General features: G+C 40.2%; 1 protein-coding gene across 1 annotated transcript; it reads left to right on the top strand.

Annotated features, from left to right (window-relative positions):
* Window positions 1-701: 701 nt before the first annotated feature.
* MYCT1 (MYC target 1) lies at window positions 702-26,359 on the top strand. Its single transcript, XM_075748394.1, has 2 exons — window positions 702-957; window positions 23,344-26,359. Exons 1-2 carry the CDS (start codon window positions 717-719, stop codon window positions 23,874-23,876), a joined length of 774 nt encoding a protein of 257 aa, XP_075604509.1. The 5' UTR covers window positions 702-716; the 3' UTR covers window positions 23,877-26,359.
* Window positions 26,360-28,000: the final 1,641 nt, after the last annotated feature.

Genomic DNA, 28,000 nt, shown 5'->3' with positions numbered 1-28,000 from the left:
TCTGCAATATATTTAACAGGAAAATAGTTAAAATCAGGTCCTAAAGAATTTATCACATAAATACTAAAACATATATTTTATTGATTCCCATATATTCTCCATTAATTCTAGGTCTGTGTCATTGAATATCTATATCTCAGCTATTTTCTTTTGTAGGGGTGTTATTATTGCTATTTATTATATTTAGCAGCAGTACCTACAAATTCCAATGGGGAATTAACACTGCATTGTATTAAAATTGTTCAAACAATTATCTCAAAGCCTGTTTGTGTTCCAGGGAGCTCATATTTTAAAATGGGGTGTGGAAAGGAAAAGAACTGGCAAAGGAAATTTGAAGTACACTCATTAAAATATTAATCCTACACTTGCACTATCAGGCCCAGCTAGTTCCTCAAACTAGCTGACGAACAATGGCAAATACTTAACAATCCTCATATCCTAAATTAATATACTAATGAAATGGTGTTTATTAAAAGCCTCTTGTCTCATTTCTGCCTTATTGAAAATTCCCACTGAATACAAATGCTTTTGAATCTTTAAGGAAAGTCTTAAACATAGAAGATCATTAAAGGAAAGAGGAAGGAATTTTCATCTATCTCTGGACATTTTGGGGTTCAAAAAGCTTCAGAGAAGGAGGAGATTTGGTATTGTTCTGAGTCAATTTGCTCTAGCTGAGGAAATGACGAGAAGGAAACTATTTCCCCGTCTCGGGAACCATGTGGTGTTCCAAGATAAGGCGAGCACTTGCTAATTCGAGTCCACAAGCAGGAAATGTGATACATCCATTTCCTTTCAGGCAAACAACACAGTTCCCTGGCAGCACAAAAGCATTACTTCTACTGCTAAATCTCAAACATTCAGAAACCTCTGTGGATGTACCATTCTATATTTGTTATTTGGATGTTATGGATAGAAACAGTACTTACTCTCCAATCACATGGCCACCAAAATTTTGGGGTAAGGATTTTGTTTCTTCTTCTAGAATATCATTACAGTAAATGTTGAGATTTGCTGGTGATTGCCTTAAAAAATACATCTACTTTCAAGTCTCATGTTGGAAGCAAAAAGTAATGAATGGATTTTTTATTTCTTGCAGTGTAAAAGATTGTTTTCCAAATGTTTCTTTGACAAAATTTTATAATGTTTTTAAGCTAATCAAGACAGCAGGAACTGCCAGGGCAGAATTGATTGTTTGACAAAGTTCATTACTGAAGTCAGTTGAAAAGGTGTCTATTGACTTCAGTATGTTCCCGATCAGGTAGACATTCTCAACCTTTTAATGGATGTACCTACACAGCAGACATGATCTGTTTTATCTTCTGATGAAAAAGAGATAGCAAGAACTAAACTTGTTACAACCTTTGGAATAAACTCTTACTCTTCCAGAATGAAAAATTACTTGTAATTTGCTGTGGTGCCTCATGATCAGATTTTGCTCAATGTATATTTTGATTATTATCCGTTAAGGCTGTTTGTACTCTCCCAAACCTGGGAATGGTACTTTAACTGAAAAGTATAGAGTGTGAGGTAGAAATATATGTTATAATGAAATTCATCCAAAGTAACAAAGATCAATGACTTGATCCTAAAGGAGTCTGTGTAACAGCTGTGGACAATCTTTCCCTCCAAACAGCTCTGCTGCTTGTTATGTTTTATTGTAATATTAACATGTAATAGCATTTAACAACTGAGTGAATCATATGATCTGTTTTTGTCTATTGTCTTACCGCTATTGAGCAATGACCCCTCCAAGAATCTGTGCACTCTCTAAAACTGAAAAATAACATGCATTAGCAAAAGAGGACTTTTGTTGCATAGAAGTGCACTGGGAAATGAGAGGAAAATAACTATATAAGAAGATTTAAAGAAGTTCCTTCGTTTCTTTCGAATAAGAAACAAGAATCTGTCAAATGCCATCCATATTTTTCCTGCAGTGACATATATATTTTCCTACTGGGAGACCATGAGCAACTCACTTCATTTTTGTGTCTTGAGCTAAAAACTAGGGTAATGATACTGGACGTCTTTGAGAAATACTTGCAGATTAACTGAGGCAAAAATACTGTTATTACTGTTTCAGAGTCTCTTGTTGTCTGGAGGTTATCTGCTGGACTCTGAAGAATAACTGCAGTTTTTGTACAGTGGAACTACATGTAACTCTAAAATGGCTCTTTCAGAACAAAAATGAAAGTGTTTTCATCAACATATACTTTAATAATCGTCGTGTAAAAGGTGCTGCCCCTTGTTACTGCAGATTTGCTTTTATTCTGAGGTAAATTGTTGCTTCACTATCATGGAAATATACACAAGAAACAGCAAAGTTATATGAAACTCTAAGGATTCATTAACCATAATTCTCAGATTGTGGGCAAGGCATTCTCCATCTTCATGAAGAGTCAAAAAACGTTCCTAAGAAATGAAAATTTAAATTCCACAGCATATTGCATAGAGCTGCCCCCGCTGGTACTGCTGTTACTCTCTCCTTCCATTCAAGGTTGTTACTCTGTCATTCCATTTAAGGTACTTCTCCAGGTGTACCAAGCCCTGGTCCTTCAATATCAAGAGCTGCATTTGACAACACAGAGCAGGACGTGGATGAGCTGTCTTATCGCCGAAAGGGCCAACGCCTCTTTTCGCCAGCACTGCCCACCTAGCTTGCCAGACTGACACTGTCCCCAGCCCTATTCACCTCCCATTTGCTTACACTCTAACAGTAGATGAACCTCACAGCTTGGATTTTTGTGAGGAGCTTGCATGGTCCTGAGAAGGGAAGATGCCTCTTAGTTTTTTTCTTATTTTGTCATAGATTTTAGAAGAGTTAATAGCGTTTCCTCTTCCTTTCCTTTAGGTATATCATATGTGGTAGACTAGGGAGGGATGCTATATAGTCTGTGTCAGAAGATAATGACTGACACAAGATCACTGCAAGGAAACTTCACTTAAAATGATAGAAGTGTATTTTCTGACCTCCTTGGAGATACATGACCTGAGGTAAAAATAAAACTACACATAATAGATATAAATAAAATTGAGTTCTTCATTAAATGAGAATGCAGTATTTGAAATTGTGATTTTTCAGGATATGGCTTACAGTCTGTTTCATTGTTTTTCTAACCACCCACCATGTAGTGCCGTGAATGTGAATACATTACCAAGATGCAGATCCTTTTCCATGCGTGTGTGACTTCTCAGCAGCTCCCGCAGACTCAGCCAAAGTGTAAACTTCAACCTGTGTGCAAAGGTTTGCTGAGAGGCACTATGTGAGAGAAAAAAAAATGCTGTAAAAATTGTTAGAGCAACTATTCGTAATTATATTTAATCTCAATTTTATAAACCATCTATTGTCTAACAGCTGGTTCTCTACTCTGGAAAATATACAAGCATTCTGTTTTCTAAAGCTGTCCAGTCTCCAGTGGTAACTTCACACAATAGCATCTTAAAAGTGACTCTAATAATTTCAAAACAATGAACAAAGTAAACTGTCCTCCACTTATTTATGTACGAGCACATATAGATCTTTCTACAACTGCTCCAGGCTAGTGGAAGTGTGCATGAATAAAGTTGTATAGATAAAACCAAGATATACACACCTTGATATGTCATGCTGTGTGAATTTTCTAAGTAGTCTAAATCCTCTCTCTATACTCATCCAAAGACCTTAATAAATAATAATATAGAAAAAAAAATAGCACACTTTTTTGCAAGCTCAGTGTAGAGTCAGTGACAGCCTGGACAGCTGATAACGTGCTTAGCTGTGGATCTTGCAGGAATTCTTTTGAATTCAGTCTTCACCATCATCATTCTGCAGTATTTTTGAAATGCTAAATTATTCAGTAGAGTAAAACAGAAGAAGAAAAACAGTAGTTTTGCTGGCCTAAAATCAGTTCCACTGGGGAAAAAAAAAAGGAATATTAATCTCCTCTTGTTTAAATTCCTGAGTTTCATGACAGAGCTCCTGGCCCTGTCAGCAAATATCTTCTGTGTAATGTGTCACAAGCACAAAATCAGGATTCTGATTCTCACTTTGCTAGAGCTGTTCCCTGCTAAAGATGTTGCGCAGTTCCTATTTCAGACAAGCTGAGCTACTGCAAGGGTGCAGGAGCTCATGTCTTTCAGGTGCTAGCTTCTATGAAGCTGTGTAACCTCTGGTCACCCTACTTTGCAGTGGGAACCCATGGTATGGTACTTTGGCAGAGGTAGGAAGAGAAGCACTTACAGTCAGCCTCTGCTGAATTTCAGCACCGTTGATATCACATGGGACCGCAGACAGACAATCTATCCAGAGAATCTTCTTTTATTGGTAGTTTCAAAGAGAGGTTCAGCAATAGCTGAGTAAGAAGTTCAGGGTTTGGTACCCATCCATCAACTACTAATCTCACTTTTTACTGTTTTAATATAGTCTTTATTGAGTTCATTTTGATTTGTAAGTTAACAGTGGAAGCTAAGATGTTTCCATTTTAACAAGAAGTGCATTTCTTGTAATTCCTAAAAGCATTTTCAGTCGCAAACAATTAAATACAATAAATGGCTTTGAGACAATGCTATTTCTCCAGTGCAGACAGTAATATACTTTCAGATCAGAAAATTTAATTTAAATAGTACATTTGATCAATATGACAGCAGCAGAAAGAAAAAGTGTAAGCAAATATTAATCAACATAACTTAGATCTCTAGAGTATCCTTCAGTCTAGTTTTACTCAAGTATGTATTTAAAAATGCAACATTACAATTTAATACCTTAAAAACATTAAGAACAATTTTTTTTTTTCTTGAATTAGAATCCAGGATGTTATTTGTACATTGTATGAAAACAATGCCATATATCAGCTGGCTTTCAGGATTTTAGGATTGTGAACTGCCTGACACTAGCACTTTAAGCATTATCACTTCACTTTATAAGCTATAAATGCACTTGTGGTTTTAAATATGATGTGAAAATTTGCCTTGTCTCTCCCTCAACCCACTGGTCTTCGCCTCATTATAATGTGTGTGTTTGCTTGAAAGAAGTCAGACTATATAATTTGCTGGAAAAAATGATCACATTCTAATGTCAGACACTGTGTTGTGATATCCTGTTACTGGTCTAGCAATAATGGTGGTTAAGGACTTTGTGTCATTTTCTTTGAACTGAAATACTACTACTTGAACTGAAATACTACTTGTGAAGGGCAGCACCAACACGAACAGTAACACAACTGTCAAACACAAGAAAGTCCACCGTAGACAGCCATGGGACCTGATTTCTCTTCTGGGATCTTTCACGGGTGGTAGCCATGGCAGAGTAGAAGCAACAGCAGCAAATCCAGTCCAGTTCTTTGCAAGTGAGAAAAGAAGCATTTGGCTAGTTGTGTGGTGGTCACGTTAAGCGTGTTGGCTTCCACTCTGACAACTGTGTCAGCGCACTTCCAGCATACCCACTGGGTGGTCTCTCCTCATGCCTTTTGCTCCTCTTCCCACACTTTGTACCCTTCCAGTCTAGCTTTAGCAGCAGCAAGTAAAGACTCTGGGAGCTGCCTCAGCTGTTCTGCTGGAGATATGGACACACAAGGCTGCAACTCGGAGCCAGCTGTGAAGCACTGCACAGCAGATGTGGCAGTGATAACTTCCATCAGTCCATTCTCTTCCTAGTTTGATGGCTGGAAAAGACCAGCATAAACCAGAGTACCCCAGAGAGCCTTTTATCCTGGTAGACTGAACATTGCTAAAAGGGCAGGCGAATTCAGTAAACTGAAGATGCAATTCGTTTGCTGGCAGACAGGAGGAAGTGAAGATATGACATAGAGACATTTACAGATGCTTTACAGCACTGGAGATTTTTTTTTTAGTAGAGACAACCCTCAGGGTTGAAGCAGAACAAAGTAGGAGGAAGACTAGATAAAATCACAGCCTTGGATTCAGATGCAGTATCAACCTCAAGGATATATTTCCTGAATTGTTATTTTTCTTCTTCCCTCCTCTTCTGTTCTCTTTTCCCTCTCTTTACAATTTCACTCTAGTGTCCATGTTCTTCCTGATATTTTAATTAGTGGCGATCAGCCAAAACAGAGCAAGGTGATTGAAGACAAGTTGTTAACTGCATCAACTGGATTGTTTTTTTGCAGTTGGTTTCTTTTTTTGTCACTTCTCTGTGTTTTGGAAAACCCAGGTGATTTTAAAAGCGCAATATTTGGCAGCATATCACACATCATAAGGAGCTCATAGCACAAGGAATAAATGTCTTCACAGAAGATATAATCTCTTCCTGCAGAGTCTTTGGGTTAGATCACTGATGCCTGCAAAAGGTTGGAAATGGGATGTGGAGAAGTGAGCTGCTTTCTTTTGAAAGCACTCTGCTGGAGTCAAACAACTTCAGACTTTACTTCCAACTTTACTTCCAGACTTTACTTCCAACTTCCCCTGTTGTTGGAAGCAGCCCCAATGGGAGAATGGAGAGGGACAAAATGCTTTTTTCCAACCTCATGATGCAGTGTTGCTCCAGTATTTTAGGGAATAATTCTTTCCAGTACTGATTCAAAGTGGTAGGGCATTGTCCTTTTCAGGAAACAGTGATTAAAAATGAGGATAGAGACTTTCAGTGGCAAACATGTCTATTACTATGACCCAAAACAACCACACTGTGGTTTTGATGACTAAGTAAGCAGTTCTCCACTCTTAGTACTATAGGGGACAATAAATGAAAATTGTACGCCAGTGATAACTGACTTTTCAATTTTGAATTTATTTAACCTCATTGTTGTTTTGCATTTAGTTAAAACAATGCATAAATAAGATAAATTTACCCAATAAGAATCAAAATTAAAAGCAAGCCAAATTCATTAATACATGGTGAGTGAGAGGTAAAGGACAGTCCTAGCAAATGTTATCACAGAAAGTGATGATCCATACAGATTTGGTGATGTCAAACATATCTGAAAGAAAATCTCTGAGTTCTTTGGCAAGGAGCCTGTCCTAATACCTCCGCCATGTCACAGACAGCCATATTTAAAAATGCAGTCTTCACACCGACTCTGCATCTCCCCATCTAGTATACTCTAACTACGTCTACACTGACAAGTTTCCTACACAGGCTTCCCAGAGTGCTTTATCATGCACTACCTTAACAAGTCTGTTTGCTTAACACTTGAATTTCACAGCCTGGCTTCTGGCTCATCAGGGATACTGAACCATCACTCAGGGCTTTACCTCATGGTGTGTGATATTAAAGGTCTCAAATCATTGAGCAGACTTCTGTCCCCATCATGATGGAGTTAATATGAGAGCCAATCACAAACTCTCCATCCAGCCCCCCACCTACCTTTTCCAATCAAGTAAATGTCTCATAATTCCAGGTTTGTTATTATAGATTTTGTAGAGCCCTGCTGGTTCTTTATTTCTTGCCTAGCCTTCCATCTTCTGACTAATATTTTCTCCTTTACCTGTTCAAGCTAGAGCCTTAAAAAACCCTCAGTTGTAGATCTCCAGAGCTACCTTCCCATAGACATACCCTTAAGACCTCTAATAACAAAGAGCAACTTGTCTTTAATTCCTATTCCACAGGCAAATATATCTGCTGATGATAGAAAAAGAGCTTATTTTGAAGAACATATAAACCAAATGCCGCTATTGATTGGTTCTAGTAGATGTCAGTGGCATGTGAATTTGGGAAAACCCTATATAAAAGTAGTCTAACGCATAAGATATTAAATAGGAAGGAGGGATGCATTACCTAGTTTATTCAGAAAACTCTCAGAATTCACTGCATGAAATGGCTAGGAAAACTAGTGGAAAAATATAGCCTTGGAGACTTTCCCCTGTTTGTTAGCTCAGAAGATATTGATCAGATGGACTAATTAGAGCATTATTCCTCTAAAATATGTGCAAAATGTTGTATGCATTAGAAAATTCTAGTTGTGTGAACGGTGTGACTGCGTAACATATGGTACAGTGCAGAAAGGAGTATGTCTATATCCCTTCGTGACAGTCTGGTATGGACAGACCATGTCCTTGGGGTTGTAGATGTCCCCAGTTCTATCTGCAAGCATACCTGGCTTGGTGGCTCTGTAGCTGTGTTAAGTAAAGGTAATGGTGACATACAGTCCCCTCCCTCTCCTCCAGCAAGAAACCTGCCACACAGCACAACATTTTTGTTGACTTCAAAATGTGTTCAGATTCCTGACATGGGGTTCCTAACATGGAGTAAAATGCATTGATTCTTCCCAAATTCACTGAGAAACTAGAATTGTTTTATTTTCCTCTAACTTGATATTAAAGCAGTCTGGCTCCCCAAAAAGATGGTTGTGGAAATGAGCATACTGGGAGGCAGAGTTTCAGCAGGGTTTCTGGAAGATCATCCAGATGGGTCCTCCGCATTTCAGGTCCCAGTTTGAAAAACAGAAAAATCTTCCCTGTGCTGCTCTGTAGGAATGTGAAGAGAAAGATGATGAGGTAAAATGTGACACAGACAGAAAGACAATTCTGTTTGCAAATGCTTCCTGTAAGCACACTGATATTTTTCAAGTACATTTAGCTGAGAAACAGATGTACAACACAGATATAAAATATAATACGTTTAAATAACACTATGAAGGACAATGTGATCTTTATGGTAATGTTACATCCTTGAAATTTTTTATTACCAGTCTTAAATCTAGTGTATGTACAAGTTTTCCCTCCTGCTCCTCAGTGAAGTGTTACATGATGTCACAAATTTAGTGAAGCCGTATTTCCATATTACTTAACCAAAGATTTCACTTGAATGAGTAACCTTTTTCACATTGATGGAGAATAATTGCAATGTATCTGCATGGTGAATTTGCAGAAATCAGGACCGTGAAAGTCCTATACAGCTCAGCAGAGTTCTTAGGACAGGGGCCAGTTTTGGTGTTGTCTGCTACAAATGCCACACAGTGGGACCTCAGTCAGACCCTGAGAACATAGTGCACAGACAAAAATAAGTAATGGTAACACCGGTAAAACTCAGGTTCACCTGTATAGGAACTGAGACAGACTTTTTTTCCACCTCTTGGAGAGGGCTGTAGGGTTGTGCATCCTCCCAGGCCCAGCAGCATCAGGGTAACTTTTGCTGTGTGGCTTCCAGAGCCACAGAGATTTTCCCCCAACTAATGGCAATTGCTTTTTTTTCCTGTTCAGAGGGGATACAGATCCACATGGAAATCCTGTGATAGAGATGTAGACAATGTCACATGACTAAATCTCCTTGCACTTCTGAAGTGCTCCAGTGGTCAGAAGCTGATTTAAGTATTCCACACCATTTTGATAGAGGACTGCTGGGGTAAGGGAGACCCACACATACCACCTTTCTTCTGCCTGAACCAGTTGAGATCTCCACAAGGAAGAGGGATGTTATCGTATTTACCAGGACAGGGTCACCAGAAGATCTTCCCGTTTCCAGCTTCCCTGACCACAGCATGAGCTGACTTGGGATGTGTCACAAGGCAGCAGCAGAGCAGCCTGGGCCAGTGGCTCAGACAGGACACTGCTTTCATATTAACAGTGTTAATACTGAGAGAAATGGCAACAAGTGTGTGGGTTTAACTAAAGGAAGATTCAGTCTTATTCAACATATTTTTTGCATTAACTAAAGGAAGATTCTGATCTTATTCAACACATTCATCAGTGACCCAGATAAGGGGACAAAGTGTACCCTCAGCAGATTCGCTGATGATACTAATCTGGGAGGAGTGGCCGACACACCGAAAGACTGCGCCGCCATTCAGTGAGACCTGGACAGACTAGAGAACTGGGCAGAGAAGAACCACATGGAATTCAATAAGGGCAAGTGTAGCATCCTGCACCTAGGGAAGAACAACCCCATGCACCAGTACAGGTTAGGGGTTGACCTGCTTGGAAGCAGCACTGTGGAGAAGGACCTCGGAGTCCTGGCAGACAACTCTCCATGAGCCAGCAAGGTGCTCTTGTAGCCAAGAAAGCCAATGGTATCCTGGGGTCCATTAAGAAGAGTGTGGCCAGCAGGTCAAGGGAGGTTATCCTCCCCCTCTACTCTGCCCTGGTGAGGCCACATCTGGAGTGCTGTGTCCAGTTCTGGGCTCCCCAGTTCAAGACAGACAGGGAACTACTGAAGACAGTCCAGCGGAGCGCTACAAAGATGATGAGGGTACTGGAGCATCTCTCGTATGAGGAAAGGCTGAGAGCTGGGTCTGTTTAGCCTGGAGAAGAGAAGACTGAGAGGGGATCTCATCAACACTTATAAATATCTAAAGGGCGGGTGTCTAGAGGATGGGGCCAGGCTCTTTTCAGTGGTGTCCAGTGACAGGACAAGGGGCAACAGGCACAAACTGGAACACAGGAAGTTCCATCTGAACACAAGGAAAAACTTCTTCACTGTGAGTGTGACAGAGCACTGGAACAGGCTGCCCAAAGAGGTTGTGGAGTCTCCTTCTCTGGAGATATTCAAAACCCGCCTGGACACGACCCTGTGCAACCTGCTGTAGGTGTTCCTGCTTTAGCAAGGGGGTTGGACTAGATGATCTCTTGAGGTCCCTTCCAACTCCTACCAATCTGTGAATCTGTAAAAGATAGCATGTGATGGTGTGGCATTAGCAATGGCAGCGACTGTGTTTGAACCCTTCAGTGGCAGCGTGGCAACAGTGAATCTCATTTCTCCATAATGCTCAGGGTCCCTGGCTCCTCCTCTGAAGTCCTCCAGAAATATTCTTATACCAAATGAGAAATAAACCTATGACTTGTGATGCAATTAAAAAGGAAGGCGTTGCTCATCTTCCCCATCTCATTTTCAGGATATAACATGTCTCTGTTCCCCCTCAGCTGCGTTTGAGAAGGGCTGATTTGTATGCAGCTTTTCAGTTGCATTTCTTATGCACGTGGCAGTAGTGTCTGCTGGAGCTGCTGTGCCCGAGTGCCTCATTGCCTTCCAGTATTGCTACAGAGAGCCTGAAGCAGCAAGGCAAGATGCTGCACTGCACCTTGTAATGCTCCTCATGCTTATGCCAAACCATTGTAGGAAGCCAGCATTTCCTCTGTGCTCCATCAGGGACAGAAGTCAAGGTCATATGTCAAATCTAAACATACTCTGCCCGTGCTGATTTCTCCGGGAGACAGAACCATCTCTTAGCCTTACACTATGTTTTATTTCCCAACTAGCTTTTGGTGGTACCATTTTGCATCAACTATTAGACTACTACTGTTTTGTATAAATCCTACATAAAACATTATCAGATAAATCATATACTCTCTTCTCAAGGGTCAGAATGATCAAGCTATTTCAAATTTAATATGATTATGCTTATTTTGCTATCAGTTAAGTAGAAGATTTGACAAGCACCTGAAAGTTATCACTTCCATTACTGAAGCAAAGGGGATTATATCAGTAATCAGACCTTGCATTTAGGAAGCTAATATGTAAATCCATTCCAAGATCTTATATGCAGGCCTGTCAGAGAGATAAAAGTAGATATTAATGAGGAGGGACCTATTTTTTTCCTTTTCTTTCCAAGCCCAAAGAAAAGAGTATTACTGTAGCTGGATAAAAGCAACAGACTATGTCATGAAGAGTCGAGACCAGTCTCATTCTTGCACGCTGTCTATTCAGAGCACGATTGCTTCCTTGTGTATAAATTATTCTTTTAAAGTGAGTCTGTCATCCTCAGGCTGTGTTTTGTTGCCTCCTAATTACTGCTTCTTTTCTGCTTTCCCTACCCCCCCCCCCCCATGCAGCCATTGATTTATCAAATGCTTAACCATCTTTAGCAGGAAGGAGACAGATCTAAGGTGGTAGAGGGAGAGGCAAAGTTTCTTCAGAGTATTATTTAATTATTAATCAAACACAGAGAGCATACACATTTTGGCAATTACACCTACTGTATTGACTGAGTATGTGGTGCTGCTTGTTGTCACATGATCTGCCTGAAGCGTCATGCTTTATTTATCCACCAAATCCAGAAATCTCATTTGTAGGAAATTAAGTATATTTCTTCTTCAAAGAACCACACCAGTGAATGTGTTGACATGTGAATGTGTTGACATCAGCAGTCACATAATAAAAGGAGCTTATTGCTGTGCTTTGTCCCCAAGACAAACCCCATGTAGCTGCATGCTCAACTGCTAGACCCCAGCAGGATTCAGTCAGATAAGTTTGTCTCAGCACATTGTGGGTGCAATGGTTCTGACTCAGTTCTTGTAGGAAAATGCTCTAAATTGATACACAACTTCCCACTTTGCCATTGTAATTCATTTAATCAGAAGTCAAAAATCTTTGCAAGCCAAATGAGTGGTGGTGGGCAGTGCAATCTCTCTCACACAGAAGATCAATCTGAAATGTGGAGATGGAATGAGATGTCCACCATCACAAAAGAAGAGCACAAAATAAAATCAAGACTCAAGACTTGCCCTTTTGTCTTTGTAAGATTATCTTTATTTCGTAACCCTATCCTTTTGTCTGGGGAAAAAAAGAAAATCAGAAAAGACTATCAATAACAGCTAATACAGAAAACTTTCCAAAGTAGAAGCTTCACTTCCTGTACCACCTTAATAAAAGGCACTTATTCAGATTTTGAAACCTATTGTATAGTAGTTCAGCTTGCACCAAGTAATCCCAAGTTATTCTCCTAACAACTCTTCAAAAACAAGGAAAATGTAAAAGTAATTTTTAGCTTGCATTAGATTTGGTTCCAAGATGACAATTTATTCCGCTTCCACTTGAGTAGATGGAAAAGAGACTTATGTCAGAATGACTTTCGTGGATTGAAAAAGGGACAATAATAACATAAGATTTATCTGTTAAAATAACCTCAACCAAAACTACATCAATAATACAAATATATACAACATTGTTATGAAATAATGCCTAGGAAATTTTCAGCAAAATAATTGGAGAGAAAAGAATAGTCAGTTCAATGCAATGCAAAAAATTCTTTGGGTTCTGACACATGCTAGCTGAAGCAAACAGCCAGAGCAGTTGTTGCTTCTCAGCAGAGGCCTCTGCTTTGTGCCTCTGGCACCTTATTTGCAGAAGAAAATAAATTCCCTGTTTCAGACATTTGAATTCACAGTCCAGCAATTTAACACACACTTATGGCATATTTGAACATTTAACTGACATCTGTAAATTTTAAACCCTTTGCTTTAAAAAAAATAGTTTATCTTCATGCCATCCCTCAGTTCTCCAGGGTAATGGAAGGATGAGCTAACGAAGCAGACAGAGGGCTTCTGTGGAAGGTGCATAAGTTCAGCAGGCAGAGTATCAATGAAGGAGACCACTGATGGCTCTGTTGATTGACTGTGAGGTGCAGGAGTCTCTAGGCAAGTAGAACCTGGACCAGCCTGGTGCAAACACAGCCTCCCAGCCACCACTGGCTCGTGTGGGACAAGCACCAAAGTTCCACTTCACACTGAGTCTCCAGCCTGGATCATCTGCCCTGGGTCACCAAGAGCTGACTAACACTCCGGATCAATAATCATCCCACTTAGAAATTATACCAGTGTTTATCAGCTTGTGATTACACAAATTCTTCTGGGTACTACTTAATTACGTCTCCTAACCCACACAGAAATAGATATTCATGGTCATATTTGATGCAAGAGAAATCTCTGAAACTGATTGATAGTCACACAGGAGGTACTGGGAAAAGAACGCTCAAATTTCTGAAGTGCAGATACCTAACTGAGGAGTGGAGTACCACCACATATGAACATACTTCTGTATCCTCATTCACTATTATACCTGTTGTCCAAGGAAGATAAATGTAGCAGGAGATTTTTTGCATTACTGAATGTACCTCAGATATTACTACAGTGAAAAAAAGCAGGAAAATCTGATTTAAATACAGGTTTCTCTTCCTGCTACTCAAATACTTGTTTATTGAATATTTTGGATCAGTATTCAGCAAAGTTCACAAACAGCTCCTCTTCCTCCCATTCTTGAACTTTGTGCAAATTTCTCAGTCTTCACCTGAAGAAGGTCCTAGTTCTAGCAATCTCAAAAAATAATGAGACTATAAATAGAATACTAAACATTGTTTTCACTGATGGCTATTTTTGAATAGCAATACACAAGTTAAACCCACCAGCAGAGTACTCTGTGGCAGTATTTCAAAGGTGGGATATTTCTGAGTGAGAAGAGACTTTTTCCAAGAAACTTTACAATTTTGGCCCCAGTAGATATCCTTCTGTTTCTGCCACGACACTGTTGTATGGATCTGTTTCATTCATTTTATCTATGTTGATACATGATGTACATGTAAAATGGAGAGTTGTACATGTAAAATGGAGAGTAAGAGAGATGGAACCGGGAAGGGGAGATTGCTCCTCTCCTGGGAAGCAGGTTACAGGGGGAGAGGGAGAGAGATTGCACAGCTAAGAGCAAGGAACAGAAACAAGGTCTTGCTTCTCAAGTGACAGGAAGAGACGCTTAAGACCAAGATGCAAACGCGCAGAGGTTGCAGCACTTCTGAAAAGCACTGTATTGAGAACCACTGTTTGTAGGATGTACTGGGCAGGCTGAAATGTGGGTTTAATTTCTAGTATACCTAGTATCTCAAGGCACTTAGAGTGTACCTTGTCAGTGTACCTTGTCACTCTCAGTTTTCTCTCTTTTAAAATCTTCTACTTCATATGCTAATAAAACTTGGGCTTTCATTGTAAACACTTCTTGGCCTTTCGTGGGCTCTCACACTAAGGACAAGCTGTGTCTGGGTTAGGTAGGCTCTTCTCAGACCACAGAAGACAGAACTGCTGTGGTGAGACTGAGGATGACTTAAACCTTATTCCTTACCCTACAGTCTTCCCAATAACCCAAAAACCTTGTGCTTTGTTCTAACCTTGGATGTCTTCTGTTCTCTTAAGTGTAGCATACTTATTTTGGTCTTTCCTCTGTAATTTTAAGATTTCACTATAGTCACCCATGTTCTGATCATATAGGAAATTACTTTATTCTTAGGCTCTGTAAAATAATCCTATCGATTAAGTAATAACTATAATTCCATATTGCACTGTGGCAAATTGTGTTTTGCTGTTTGATTTAGGTTCATGCAGAGGCCATATAGCCTAGGCCTATGTTCTGGTTTTGTGAGGTTGGTAAGAATGCCTTGCCAGAGGATTGTTTGCTGCACATGTGGAAAAGATCAAAATTATATTACCGTCTTTGTAATGCATTAGGAATCATAATGAAACCACGCAGAAACAAAGTTTCTATCTCTGTCTGCATAAAGGAATCTTTGCTTTGTTTTATATAGTTATGCCAAAGGCATTAAATTAAACATGCTGACATCTCTATCTTAGATGTTTCCTTCTGATTATTACAATTACTCTTTATTTATCATTCCGGTAAAAATCAACTGCCAGTAATATCAAGGAAACATCATTAACTCTGGGTTGGTTTGTAGGATATTGAGATGGCATATTCCACTCTTCTGGCTTTTTATCACAATGAATTATGGTATTAGTAAACAAAGCAAATGTACTCTGGTGCATGGAGATCATTCTGGACCTCACTGCAGATGGCGAGAAATACGAATTTAAGAACAGACTTAGACTCGTGCTTCTCCATAAGCACAGATATTCGCACAAAGTCATGAATCTGTACAAGCTTTACTTCACTAAGCTTCTGAACACTTTTGCTGTGCCTCGGTCTCCCTTAATTTCAGAGCCTCGGCAAAATGCTAGCCCTAAGTGTTTATGGCAATGTAATTCAGAGTTTTTCTGAGTTTTGAGGTACTATTAACTTCTCCGTAATCTTTCATTGGAATGTTTCTTGATAGCTTTTTCTGACACCCTGTTTTATTAGAATTAAGATGGTTTATGTATCGTTTAGATTTTCAGCTTATGTTTCCAGCAGAGGGCAATCTTGTTCCTAGGTAGGTGACTCCTTTGTGACGTTAACCCTCTAACAAACAGCGGGCCTCTCTGCCTTTCAAACGCAGAATAAGTCCAAGGCCACCAGCTGCATTTTTTTTTCCCTTGTCATTTACTTAGTAATTTTTCAGACGCTTCCAGAGCCTATTTGCTTACCTGGTTGAAGAAAGTCGTAGAAACTGCACAAAATAATGTCAGTATGGACCTTGAGCTGTCATCTATTCTACCTTCTTTTTTCAAGACAGGATTACCTATTTGACAACAACTCATGACTGATACTGGGTTTTAAAATCTTTAATGGGGGTAGATGCATCACCTACCTGGACTATCTATTCTAGTGCTTACCTGTCCTCACAGATAGGAACACATTCTTTAATTTCCTTTGCTCTATTTTAAACCCAGTACCTTTTATTTTATCTGCAGTGGACATAAAACCAACTGTTTAGTTATTAGGCAAAGTGGGAGAATTACTCTATGTCGCTGCAGAAAAGAATTTCGTACTAGCACAGGCAGAATAAAACATCCCTCTAGCAAGCTGTGTTTGAATGCAGAGCACTGACATTTCTAACAGCCTAACTATCTTACTTATTTTGATTATTAGTTCTCAGGTCCTCCACAGTCTGTTTTTCTTTCACCTTTTTTTTCCACAGATTCTGTTTTCCAGATGCCACCATCCTCATCTGCTTGTTTTCTGGACGTCACAACTACCTGAACCACCTTGTGCTGTAGCCTGTCACTCATTCTTTCCACAAGTCTTGTGTGACCTTTCTTAAACTTTTGCCATGACTAAGATCACAGCTGGTTGATATTACACAGCAACTGATTCACCCACCCAACTGAATCATGGACTGCCTACAAATGATTAATGAGAGGCTGTTTTGCTAATACAATTAGTGACAAAGATTGGGAAGATAGTAATCTCAACACTTGTCAGATATAGAGAAATTGCTTTTTGAACTCAGCATGACAACAGCAGCACAGGAGCTGGGTACCAATACCAGCCCCAGATTGAAACTGAGTTTTCTGGGAGTTGGTAGAACCAGCATAAAATTTCAAGTAGTTCAAATCTGTTCAAACCTTCTGTGGTGGGAAAAAGTGGCAGCTCTCTGGGCCCAGGCTATTCTTCCTTTCCAAACTCACTGCCCAGGATACGTGAGGAGGAGCAGCTGCAAGCAGTCTGGCTTAGAGATGTACATTTAGTAGAGCTGTAGGAAGGTGCTATGAGCTTGTTGAAACTTTGATGTACACTGGCTGTTCCTGTCTGGTTTTGCAGAAATGAGGCTGTTATGAACGTCTGCTGATGACTTACCTGTACCTCCCTTGAAACCTGAGACAATGAGACTCCTGTAAAACAGTATCTGAACCATTCTTACTAGACAGGTTACTAGATTTGTCATTTGTAAGTGCAATTCATGCTTTAATACACTAGCTGGTGCTCTCCATTAAGCTGTGCAATGTTCAGGTATGAATTCCCATACTGGTTTGTATGGTTTTTTATACTGAGCTTTCATTTGGTAAAAAAAAAAATATAGGGTGAGACAGAGGCTGAGCTGGATTTCTCCATGTCTGAGACCAAAAGCCCTGCCATTTGCCAAGGCTTTTCAGCTTTGGGACAAGGCAAAGTGCTTCTGCACAAGCGCATGTGTGTGTAGGGGGAGGAAAACTTAGGCAAGTTTTGAGTCACTGGCATATAACATGACATAAAGAAAAGAGAACTCACAAAAATGTGAGAATGAAACAATTAAAATGGAAATAAATTTAGAACTCTAAAATTTGGATTGAAATTATAAAAATAGCTCTTTTCCACTATACAACATGCTGGTATATTTTGATACTGCTCATTACTAATAACGTCTGAAGTCAGTGAGCTTGTATATTCTGCATACAAGCTTGCTGGAGCCCACATGGAATAAAGTTGCATGGCAGGCTTGCAGTTTTGGGCAGGTGGAAGAAGAAAGAAATGGAAAGATTATTTGCAGTTGCTGAAGTAAATGAAGAGAACGTTGCTCTAACATGACTACAACATCTCTATAGCAAGCTGAGTCTGAATGCTGAACAATGCCACTCTTGACTGACAAGCTACCTTACTGCTTCTAATAACTTTAAGATAAAACTCCTTATTTCTCTTTTAATAAAGACATAACAAAAAATAACAGCTCCAAAACATAAAGAAGACTGCAATATTTGAAAGTCACTCACTAGAGATGAAATCAAATGTGTAGGTATCATCTCACCCTATGGGTGTGTTCTGCCTCCTTGTGCTTAGCAATAGCATAAGCAGAACAGATGCTTGGAAAGGTAACTGGCTTTTTATTAGCTTTATTAGCTATTACTGGCAAAGATGCAGTTCAAATTCAAGTCATGTGTGCACAGCCTGCCTAAAAGACGCTTCCCCATTTCTCTTTCTCTTGCATTCAGTATTTGATCCCCTCTTCCCCTGCCCTGGTTCTTGCTCTGAGATGGTCTGATTGAAGTTGCTACTTATTATTTTGAAAGGTACAACCAATCTTCCATATAACTCAGCCAGCTGAAAAAGTTTACAAATGTATATATTTGTGAGAGTGGGGCAAGGAAGATCTTGTGCACACCTTAACTTTACACCTTGGGGAATTTATCATGAGGCTATAGGAAAGATGTAAGTCCCAAGGATTTCCTGAGTTTGGGGAGCAAAATTCTGTTCCAGCCCACTGCAGCCAGAACTGAGGGCAAGCAGCAGATTCCTTGGGAAAATGAATCCTCAGTGCAAATATGTGTTGAATTCAAAGGGATGTCCATACACATGGAAGTGTATGATGTGGTCCACACACACAGAAGAAAAATGAGACCCTCACAGAAATAAGAGATTGACCTGAGTATGCCTGCAAAGATCCTGCTGAGCTCCGTGATAGAGGCAGGATTCTCCATCACAAAAAAGCAAATGTATTTTATGAAGCGTTTGTTTGATCCAGGGACTGACAAATGTAAGCAGGGACTGTGTTGCTAATTTTTGGTGAGGTATACCCCAAGGTGAGGAAGGAGAGAATGTAGTCCACTTCTCAGAAGACTTAACAGATTAGTATGAGCCCCCTTTGGTTGGCCTTACTACTGATGTTCAGGCTGGATGGGAAGAACTTGTTTCAGGGCCATAACTAGGAAAACCACCTTATCAGCCAGTCTTATCATCTTTACTAATAACATGTCCAATTTTCTCCTGAGTGAATTCTATAGAGTGTTAAGGACTTGCTAGAGGCTATCAACTTGATAGGATATATACTAATGCTTCATATATACAGTTCATTGAAAGTTATGAAAGCCTTAAAGAAAGCTGCAACAACCAAGAAAAAGCTTTGCATAGCAGAGGCAATAATCCCCTGTACAAACCTGTAGCACTGCATTTGCTTAACACTGCATACAGAAATCAGAAAGGAGGGAATAAACTGAAAGAATTACCTGATCTGGACAGATGTTGGGCTAACAGGCACATGCTGGCTTGGTGTTCAGTCTGGGGGTAACACCCAGAAGTCATGGGCATTACTGTGGGTTCTGAACCTGCAATCTTATTTACATGGACACATTGGAAGTACCATAGATAAGAAAGGTAATGTAGCTGAGATATTCAGTTGCTTCGTTTCCTTATCCTTATCAGCTGGTGTTAGAGAGAGAGCGGAGAAAATTGACTGAGATGGGGTACCAAATCTTTTCGGTTATGGCATAGTCACATAAAGCAGGCAGTGTGAGCAGCCTGAGAAACATACAGATCAAAACATATTTAGGGCATCAGTACCTGTGGAGTTACTGTTATTGGCAGCATCCCTATCTTATCCCCAAATTTTTATGATTTTTTTTTCCTTAAAAGCAGAGAACAGAATGACTTGCACAGGACTCAGAAAACCCTGAGATATTGTAATGGCTCCTTGGAACGCTTCATGTCAGTATTGCTCTGACTCTCCTGAAAGGCTAGTTCTGCCCTGGCACTGCCCAGATGAAGGAAGAGAAAAACAACTCTGTGAAAGTCAGCTGTTGCCCCCAAAATCCCAGGTGCAGCAAGTCCCACTCTGCCTTTGACCTTTTTCCCTGTTTGGTAGTATTTTTTTCTCCAATGTACCTCAGGGTTGTGATCACTGGACATTAAAGAGGAAATCAATGGGCATAGATTTACAATTCTTCAGCGTAAGTTTTTAGACCTGAATTACATTTCAGTGAAATTCAGCCTCTGCAGGGAGTGAATAAAAAGCAAGTTCAGCCTATTAGTGTGACCCACAGTTCCCACTGAAGTCAGGGAGAGTCTGGGAATAGAAAGAATAAAGTGTCTGTAACCAATAGGTCCAGTGATATTTCTATAATAAGAACCAAAAGGATTAAATGTAGGTCCAAATGGAAATGAAAGCATTTGGGGTACTATATGGCAACTGCAATAGTCAGTGTAAACCCAGCTGAGTTTCCCCAGGGAATAATTCGACTCTCTATTTTTACGTTCATATATAAAGGTAGAAAAATAAAAGAATCAAAGAAGTTAAAAAAAATGAAGACATTATCTAAAGGGATAATTGTTTGTGCTGTACCTCCAGCACAGGGGAACAGCACGTGGGAAGGACTGAAGAGCTGCACTCGATACTTTTGTCAATTCCCTCATCTGCTTTTAACAGTGTGAAATGCTGATTTGATTGTGCAGGTGGTGAAAATTATGGCTAGAGGGATGCAGGGACAAATCTTCACCACGGTGCATGGCAACCCCAGCACCAGGCACACTTGTGCATCTTGCTGTGCTGCTGCTTATGCTCCAGGCTGCTGAGCCCCATGGAGATCTCCTTTGCCTCCTCTCTGCGGGAGCTGAGAGCCCAAACAGGAGCAGGGATATCGGGTGGCAGCACAGAGCCCTGTGCCTGGAGGATCCCTTGGCAGTCTCAAAAATAATAACCTAATATAACAACCATTCCAGCCGAGGTGCAAAAGAAATCAGCCTAAGAAAGGATTAGTTCTTGCTTCACTTTCCCATAGCCGTGCAGGGACAGCAGTAGAGGTACTCAGACCGCAGCTCTAGTGCTTGGGAAGTGCTGTCTTTAGGACACTCCCTGGGATTTACTCAACTGGAGGTGGCCAAGTCCTGGCTCTCCCTTCCCACCTTTAGGAGTATAAGTAGGAACTTGCAGTAATAGAATGTATTAAATCCATTAAAATGGCATAACAGGCTATTCCTGACCCAAAGGGGCACAATGAGGTCTGTTGTGTCTCTGAAGATGCCGGTGGGTTTTTGCAAAAGGCAGACCAGGCACTCACCTTTGACTTTAGCATGCCCAGTCAAGAGTTTCTGAGTTGCAAAAATGAGGGCTTAAAGAAGAATTGTATTTTAGGGTCAAGTTTGATCCACCTCTGAAAGAAAGGGCAGCAAAGTATTCCTGAGAGGGAGCAGTGCTCTGCAACAATATCCTATGCTTTATCCTCTCCAGTCTATTTTCCCATTTGAAAAGGGTAATGGTTATAAGCCTACCTGAAAGCAGAGGTTGCAAGCAAGCAACAGTAGGATTGTATAGCCTTCCAAAATATCAGTGGCTTAATTAGAGCTTAAATCCTGAAAAAACATAAGTTGAATAAATTTGAGGTTTATGGTGATGTCAGTAATTCTTGAGAATGTTGGTCCTGTCTAGAACCACACCTGCAAAGGCAGGTAGGGTGAATACACTGCTCCTCTGCCAGGGTTTGATGGGCAGCGGCAAGGGCTGAGTTCAAATTTAGTGCTGCTTGGAGTTCCCACCCAGAAACCTGAGAAAATTTTATGCTAAACTTTCTGGTGCTTAAGGAGATAATTTTCCCCAACTGCAAGTATGAATCACATAGCTAACAATTTTTCACTGAAGGGAGAAAAGTGAGAAGGTCCATACAGAAGGTAATAATAACTAATTCTTAAAATGCAATTATACCAATAATCATTTACCTCTCCCCTGCAGGAAGGAAAGCAAATGTTTGCTTTCCCCCTCCTGCAGTGACCTGCCCTAAGTTTGAGCCTTGCTAGGCACCGAGGCCTGGCTTATGCAAAGGTATCTGTTGGCACACACTGGGGTGCCACTGCCGGCAAGCTGGTCCCGCTGGCCATGCCTGGCACCTCTCCTCTGCTCCCCATAGCCGTCCCTCGGGCCACTCACTCTCTTTGCCTCCCCAGCAGCTACTTTGGCTAATTCCCACAGCTCAGACTTGGTGTCATTATTTTTGGGTTCTGGAGACGACTGTTTGTGCAGCACCATAAATTCAGGGGAAACTCTTTAACAGCTGTTAGCTTGCTAGAAAATTTTGAACCTAGTCTCGTCTTGCCCTTTTTGGGCTCTAACATCTTCACCCCAGTTCTGGAGATGCTGCCTTCTGATACGGTGATCAGCCAGGCACAGCGTTAGCTGGCCTGCGCTTCTGTACACTATAGAAGTTACTCACCTTTCTCAATCTAATGAATACAATTTCCTATTTAACAGAAATGCTTTGTAAACATGATAACACAGAATAAACATGTTTCAAGCTGTCCCATGGCTCTTTTTCACTTATTCCCTCTTCCACCAGTAGTCAAGACAGTGTTTCTTCTTGTTTGTGATCCAATCCCTTCTTAAATTTTGAGGGGATCTATAAAGGTTTTGCATTCATTTCAGGCCTTATCCAGGATTACAAATGTATCTCTGAACTTTTTAGAACTACAATAAAGCTGGTGCTCAGTTGCAAAAGTAAGTGAAGTTTTCTGAAGTAACTGTCCTATTCTTAGAAATATGCAAGGAAAAACATCTTATTCCTCCACACTGTGAAACCATGTGGGGGAGAAAACAACCCTAGCCATGCTCTTTTTGGTTTTCACACCTCTTAATTCTTGAAAGCATTTACAAAACAGCTAGAAATTTACTTTTCTTAATGGCAGATTAGTGCATCTGTAAATTGGGCATTGAGGATGGGAAATATTCAAGACACTTAGTATTACTAATGGTTATCTCTGACCATAATCATTTAGGATATAGTAATTTACATTAATTACTATGAGGATTTAAAGTATCTGTTACTCAGCAATAACAGGCTGAGACATGTTGTCATGTTGTGATAAATATAAGGCTTACTCTGTTAAGAACATGGCAGAAGCTACATCGCTGTTGTAATAGGTGAGTTTGCAAACGTACACATAGAACATAAATGTTTATAAACAGAACGACAAGTCTGCATATTGCCCACAGAAGCAAATGCTTGGCAGTTTTCTAACACACCTTGGGGCTGGTGGGTGGTTGGTTCTGAGAGGGACTCAAGACTTTTCCCTTGCATTGGTACAGAAACCGGTGTTAAATGCAAGCTACCTTCTGGATGTTGTTGAATTATGCAAATTAAAGAAAAAACACCACACAGTGAAAGCAATCTGAACTGCTGTGTTTGTGTTGTAAAGTTCATGTATTACACACAAAGATGTTAGGGTTTGTTCATCTGTTAAGGAAGCTGCCATCTTCAGTTCATTTTCTGGCAGGAAAATCCTTCAGAGTTAATGAAATAACTTTGCTGTGTATTTTTGCTGTATTTCAGAGCAGATAACAATAGCCTTCACAGTGTCCATGGTGGTTGGACTGGTGATTGGAGGGATCATCTGGGCATTGTTCACTTGCTTGTCCCGTCGCAGAGCTAGCGCCCACATTTCCCAGGGGAGCTCTTCAGCTTTCAGCCGTCGGTCCAGACCCCCCTCCCATGGCCATACTACCGGCAGGACTGGATTTTACCGCAACAGCAGCTGCGAACGTCGGAGCAATCTCAGCCTGGCCAGCCTCACCTTCCAGAGGCAAGCCTCCTTGGAGCAAGCCAACTCTTTCCCCAGGAAGTCAAGCTTCCGAGCATCCACCTTCCACCCTTTTCTGCAGTGTCCTCCCCTCCCCGTGGAGACGAACAGTCAGCTGATCACCCTCACTCCCACAAACACCACCACAACCCTTGTGGGAAGCACCACCAACAGTTTAAGTCGACCCGAATTCCACTGGTCTAACAACAGCCTCCGCATCTGCCACTCCACCCAAACCCCCCCTCCTGCCTATGAAACCATTATAAAAGCTTTCCCAGACTCCTGAGCAAGGTTCTTGCTGCAAACACGCATATGTGTTTTAGGAAGAACCTCAATCATCTCAACAATTTTCTGTGCATGATGAAAATCTCTGAGAAGTCTCCGACTGATGTTGCAGAGGGGACATACATTGGCAAGAGGCGGGGAGTGGTGGTTTCTTGGAGCGCAATATCCCACTGTCCAAGGGATCACTTGTCTTTGCACTGCTGGCTCTAATTTACTGCTTTGCCATATGCTTGCATATTTATGGTATTGTATCTTTAATTGTAACCATTGTAGCTTTACTTTAGAGGAAAGAAAATGCTGCCACATAAACCCAAGATCATTTCTTGAAGAAACAGATCATGTTAGGGATTACTGATATATGCATTTCTGCAAATTTCACTACTCTGTTTCTTTAAAAAAAAAAAAAAAAGGAATTCTGGTTTTACGTATTTTTCCAAGGATGTTAAATTTTCAGAGAACAACTCTCATTACCCTCATTACCTTCTTCCTATAACCACAGAACAGCTTGTGTCTGAGGAGCCTTAGACGCAGACCTCGTAAAGGATTTAACGTCACCATCCTAGCTGTGGTCATAGGTATCCTGTTCTGCTGATTGTAGAGGATCTTAAAAGACCCTATGTTAGGGCTGCTTGTATAAAATTCCCTTCACAGTATGGAAAATACGTTGAACTATACCAAGCTTCATGCAATTTTGAACAATGTACTAAATGCATGGTAACAATTATAAAGAATATTCTATCTGCAGCCAGCAGAACAGGTAGTCTCATTTTAGTACCCAGTAAGGCTGTATGGGAGCAGAACTCCTCATGTTTCATTTTTCTAGTTCTGGTTATCAAGATAAGCAGCATGAATGACAACTATTTTTTTAATTAAGTTTCCTGGTTTGCTATGGGATTACTCATTTCCTTATTTCAAATTGTATTTCTCTAATTGTACCAATGTTTCATTCTTCCTGGCAAGTTATTCACCAAAATCTTGTCTTTCACTAAAGCAAGATTTTAGACATCTAGGGCTGAATACTCAGCTTGTACAATTAATTGAAATATGATGATAAAGATGGAATATTTACTTGAGGTTAACATATATTCTTGATTGTTGTATCATGTCAAGCTAACCCCTGGCGTAGTATAGACTAATTGCACTGACATGAGAAGTCCAGGATTTGAAAACAGCACAGCAAATGGGGGCTGATTTAAGTCTATTGTATCAGTTTCCTGTTAGATATTTCGTGTTCAAATAAAGGGTAAAGAATTTCCACAAGTAGAGGAGCAGTCCTACTCCTTACTTACAAATAAGCCTTTTGATCCTAAAAGGGCTGGGCAACTACCAGCTGCAGGACTCCTGATCCTGAGGGGGCTGGTCCTGTGCTTCTGTAGAGAGAACAAGTTCTCACCTGTCTTCTGGGAGGGACGAAGATTAAGCAGCTTTTGAGAACAGGCAAAATGCTTAACATCTTACTTTCTGTGCTTTTGGAGACTGGCAGCGTGCATCCCTCTGCCGAGGTCAGCACCCCTCAGGAAGCACTGGCATTGATCTCTTGACTGCCATCTTCCAGCCCAATGTCATCCCATTTGCAAATATGACTACAAACACTGAGCTTACAAGCATTACTTACTGTAAACCGCAAGTATTCCTTATTGTAAAGGCAAATTAATTTGCATGTATTTACTGACTGGCTTTCATTGCTTTATTTTTGCGTGCAACATTTTCCCTTCTAGAGGGATCTATGTCATTGCTAGAACAACAATTTACAGAGTTTACAGAGCGTTTCACTGCAGACACTATGGATTCTAGTACACCAAGGACTTGCTGATAAGATTGCAAAACTGCATTTGGCTGGTCGCAGGCTACGGACTTAAAACAATAGTCCTCTGGAGACAGACAGTTGTGTTATTTCGATTCATTAATAATATTTTTGTCATTTAGAGTCTTATTGAGTCTGGTGAACTTCATTGCGTGCACAAGTGCGATCACAGTGTCCTAGCTCTAGAATAGGTGATGCCACCTAATCTAATGTGCCTACGAAAAGCAGAATTCAGGCCTGCTTCCTTTGCTTGTTGAGTATGGCGGACAGTTTGAAGCGACCACATGGCATATAGTGTGTACCCAGCTGGCCAAAACTGCTTGTTCCTTGAGAGTGAAATTGTTTTAGATGAGTAAATTTTCACTCCTGGATTGTAAATGCACATTACTTTACCGTAGAACTTTCCACAGCATATTATTACTTGTATTACACTATACTTAGAAAACGATGTAGAAAGGGAAGCTTAAAAGTACTGTATTTTTTTTCCTCCTGAAATCTGTACTGGATATCAAAACATTTTGTTATGTCCCCTGGATTAGGGAGATTAAAAACACAGATTGTTTGGTGCATAACCAGTATAGCTGTCAGATACCTAACTACTAGTTTAAATGATGTCTGAAATGAATGTTTTGCAAGCACTCTGGAAGCTTCAGAATGTGAAATAAAGGTGTTATAATCTCAAGCTCATGTTTTTTCCTTAAAGATAAATGTGTTGACTTGCATAAAAGATCCTTTAAAGGGAAAGGTATCATCTTTAATTATGCAAGCTGGTATACTTGGAAGTGTGAATGAGCGCTTGGTCCTTCTTCTGCTTCTGTGGGGGCACACCCCAAAGCTGAAGATGCTGTATGAAGTCAGCGTTGGAATTTGCCGTATGAGAACACCTTCCAAGGATTACAAGTGAGAACGTCTTTCACAAATAACAGTGCTTACAGATTTTAAATCCACTGGCTTCCGAGTACTTGGACTTCAATTCATAAAGTGTTTGAGCAAACTCTTGCTTTAAGTAGATGGGCAATCACTATAAGGTTCAAGCTTAAATGGACTCATGCACATTTTATTGCAATAGAACCAAAGCACATTGCATAGGATCAACCCCTAATTTGAACTGCGGGATTCAGGAATCACTGGGTGTTTAATATGCAAAAGATTATATTTGCTCATTGTAATGGTCTTTTCTAGCCTTTTATTTCAATTTAAAATACTGTGAAGAAGAGCTGAATTAAAAAAAAAAAAAGCATTACTGCAGACTTCAAGATTTCAAAGGATTCAGAAGCAATGAATTAAGCTTCACAATAATTTTGCAATGTAATACATTTTCCCAGTGAGAAGCAGTGATTAAAAGGGTGCTCCCAGAATCACACAGGGAATGACAGGAAGACCTTTGATCAATCTCCAGATATCCTGACACCTTGTCCTCAAGCAAGCAGAGCTACTTCTATTCTTCATAAAGAAAACCACTGTTCTATCATTGTCCATATGCACAAAACCAATTGCTCCAGTTCTGGTTTCATATAGTAGACAAAACTTGACAGCTCTCTGTCTGAGAATAGTTATGTTCCAGCATATTTACAAAAGTAGCTCGTGCTATATTCCTTGACCTTTCCCTACTGAAGAACTGGTGACCACCTCTTGAGACAGCTACTGATTATCATACTGTAACACACCAAACATGCAGTATCTTTGCCAAATCAAATTTTTAAAGTTAACTTGCAATTTACTATGAAGTTTTTGAGTCATCTCAATATCTTACGTATAAACTGAAAACTACATTTACTGGAAATATTCTCTCAGAGGTGAAATGACACATGCCAGATCCCTGACCTATAGGCACTTGATCAAATTAGGTGATGTCTATGATGCAGTACAGCTTCTGCAAAAAAAGAAAGAAAACACTAATTGGAACTTTACCTCTGCCAAGTCCAGAGCAGATTAAGGAAAACAGCACTGATACCACCTCACAGAGAACAGAATTATAGAAATCAGCCTTACAAAGTGTTTTAAAATGCAGGTAAAATACCTATATCTTCATTTGGGTCTCTTAATAAAAGTGAGTTTTCAAAGGGTCGAGTATTTGGAGTTTCTGCATGACTTTGTGAGTAATTATTCATTTACGTTTTTGAATGCTGAAAAGGATGATAAGACCAGAATCTCTTTTTCAGTGTAATATTAATAGTTACTATAATCAGTACTTTTCATTCAGCTGGGCAAGAGAGTTTTGAGAAAAATACTGCAGCAGCCAACAGGTGAGCTACTGCTGTCAGCAGCTCTTTTTGAAGCACACAGGGCAACAGAGGGAAGACTTTTCCAGCTTGATTTTC

This window comes from Balearica regulorum, chromosome 3, assembly GCF_011004875.1.
Source record: "Balearica regulorum gibbericeps isolate bBalReg1 chromosome 3, bBalReg1.pri, whole genome shotgun sequence".
In the NCBI taxonomy this organism is placed as follows: Eukaryota; Metazoa; Chordata; class Aves; order Gruiformes; family Gruidae; genus Balearica; species Balearica regulorum.
Note: the sequence above shows the minus strand (reverse complement) of the source record. Positions and strands in the feature narration are given on the sequence as shown.